Raw genomic sequence first — 2,500 nt, 5'->3', positions numbered from 1 at the left:
AGACAGCCATCCAGGGGCACCAAAGTCCACGGCTCACGGCCAAGCCCCAGAAGCTCATAAGCCCTCTGTCAGCCGCTTCCCCAGGGTGTGACGACATGTGTCAGACGCCCCCCGTTGAGCCGGCCCTCCCCGGCGCACTGCCGACAGAGACCCGTCGCCCGAGCGAATCCGGTTGCGCGGAACAAGCCATGGAAATCGGCCCCTCCCCCCTCCTGTTTCACGCTCCGGCTGCGTTCCGAGCATGACCGTATCAGCCGCAGCACATGGCACACCCGCGTGGCGGAATGACGCGGGCGGCTGATCAGAGGGCGACGGAGATGCCCCACCCCCACCCCCCTGGGGCCCGCGCCCTGGTGCTCGGCCTGATGGAGAGACGCACAGCTGGCCAGGTGGCAGGTAACACGAGGCTGACATCAATAGTGCTGAGGACAGCAGCACTCACATCAATGTCTCCTGAATCAGCAGGTTCTGCTGCAGACCCTGATACAACACTTCACATCTCAGAGCGGCCACGCTGTGAGTCCTGTGGCAGGTAGCACATCACCTGCTTAACAGTTAGCAGCGGGATTCATTATAATTTCAGACTGAATTGGATTGACATTAAATAAAAAAAATAGGAAAAATAGTGTATAAATCATAAACAATTTGTTTTCCCATTGTTGTCCAGCCCTGTGCTAAATTAAAATTAGTATTCCTTACAAGTTAATTTTATAGATATTAGGCCACCTTTTGTCTGATGAAAGACTGGACAAGCGGGCGCCTAGCAGAAGAGTTTTGAAAGCAGGAACTACGACATACAGCAAAAAGACATACAGCAAAAAACGCCTCTATGTGAGCTAAATCACCACTATGTGAGCTAAATGAGTCCTTCTGAGCATCACAGAGACAACATGGGCCTTCACTATAAAAGAACTTAGTGTAAGATTGTGTCTCTAGACGTGCAAACTTTAATGACAGATGAGTCTCCTGCAGCATGTAGCGCAGGGAGGGGAGGAAAACCCATACAAAGGTACCCTAATCCCTTAATGCCCACATCCTGCTCCAATGTCCAGCGCTAAAAATGGAGGAAATATACTGTTCCAAAAACACGACCCTAAATGTGTCTATTTACCAAGTCCTCCAAAGGTATTTACCTATTTCAGCTGAAAAGCCATTGATGTTTACACTTTGATGTTGGCTAGGTAGTGACTCGAGTTTCACAATCAGTTCATCTAGATAATCCTGCTTTATTCATGAGACGAGCGCATGGAGGGGATGGAGGAACTCCACTCGTGCTGCAGGTGAAGAAGTGAATAATGATCAGTGCTAAGGGAGTCAGAAGCAGAGGGGAGCACGAGTCTCAAAGTCCCCGGCCAACTCAAGGAAAAGGGAATCATTCCTCTTATCATGTCTGCTGATGAGAGATGAGGGAGAGATGAGGGGAGAGATGAGGGGAGAGACGAGGGGAGAGACGAGGGAGAGACGAGGGGAATCCTTCCAGTACATGATTGCAGAACCCTTGACGGCTGGATATTACACTGGTGTGACACCGGGCACTCGGTCTAGAGCGCCTCTTCTGAGCAAACTCATTCAGTTTAAAGGAAACACGGTACGTTGAGAGCAGGCAGTGGCAAGTGCTGCCAGGAGCGTAGTGGCTAAAAGTGTTTTCTAGACATGCCGCCCACTCGATTCAGAGCTGCAATACGGCTGGCACTCACCGGCGAGGCTGGCGGGCCTCTGCAAAGTAGCGGTGGCGTAGAGGTCGTGGGAGATCTTGTACTGCTCCGAGGACTGAACGAGCCTCTTGGTGGGTGAAAGGGTGGCGTAGCTGCCCACGCTGAGCTGGTGGTGGAGCAGCGAGGCATTGCTGGGCGGGGACGCCAGGTGCAGGGGAGAGGCCGAGGCCGAAACCCCGCCCCCGCCCCCACCCCCCGCCGCGTTGATGGGTGAGCTGCTGCTGTAGGACTTGGCCAAGCGGCCGGGAGAGGGCTTGGGCGAGGCCGAGGAGGAGGAGGAGGAGGGCAGACGGGGCCCGGTGCCGTCCGAGGCCGAGCCCAGCCGCTGGAGCTTGGCAGGGGAGCCAGCGGCCGAGGCTGCGGGCTGCATGGAGCTCAGGGGAGAGTGGACGCGCGGGGCAGGCAGCGTGGCGCTGGGGTAGTAGAGGCCCGGGCCCGGGCACAGCTGCTGCGGTTCGGACACCTGCTGGAGGATGCCGCCATGACTCAGGGCCGGAGCCGACTCCCCCGCCGTGAGCAGGGCCGCACGGCTGGACGTCACCTGCAGACAGCGAGCGCAGATGGTTAGACCATAGCAGAGGTCCTGTCATGTTAAAATGTCATGTGTGGCATCTTCTTACAGTTCCATACACTATATCACTATAGCAATGAACACTTCTCAACCGTGCGACCAAGCACAGATACACTGCGGGCACGTTAATGTTGGCCCCATGCCAGGAGTTTAGCATGGCTCTTTGGCAGATGAATAAATATGCTCCATTTCTCGTGAGATTTTTCATCATAAG

The 2,500-nt window shown here is 55.0% G+C and overlaps 1 protein-coding gene across 1 annotated transcript in view; it reads right to left on the bottom strand.

Annotated features, from left to right (window-relative positions):
• ctnnd2a (catenin (cadherin-associated protein), delta 2a) overlaps positions 1-2,500 on the bottom strand; it is a 188,683-nt gene that overhangs the window by 95,229 nt on the left and 90,954 nt on the right. Inside the window, exon 7 of the mRNA XM_027004434.2 lies at positions 1,698-2,256. Coding sequence (XP_026860235.2) covers positions 1,698-2,256 — 559 coding nt within the window. The remainder of the gene's footprint in view (positions 1-1,697; positions 2,257-2,500) is intronic.

The sequence above is a fragment of the Electrophorus electricus genome, chromosome 5 (genome assembly GCF_013358815.1).
Source record: "Electrophorus electricus isolate fEleEle1 chromosome 5, fEleEle1.pri, whole genome shotgun sequence".
In the NCBI taxonomy this organism is placed as follows: Eukaryota; Metazoa; Chordata; class Actinopteri; order Gymnotiformes; family Gymnotidae; genus Electrophorus; species Electrophorus electricus.
The sequence above is the reverse complement of the archived record's forward strand: the minus strand, read 5'-3'. Positions and strand labels throughout refer to the sequence as shown.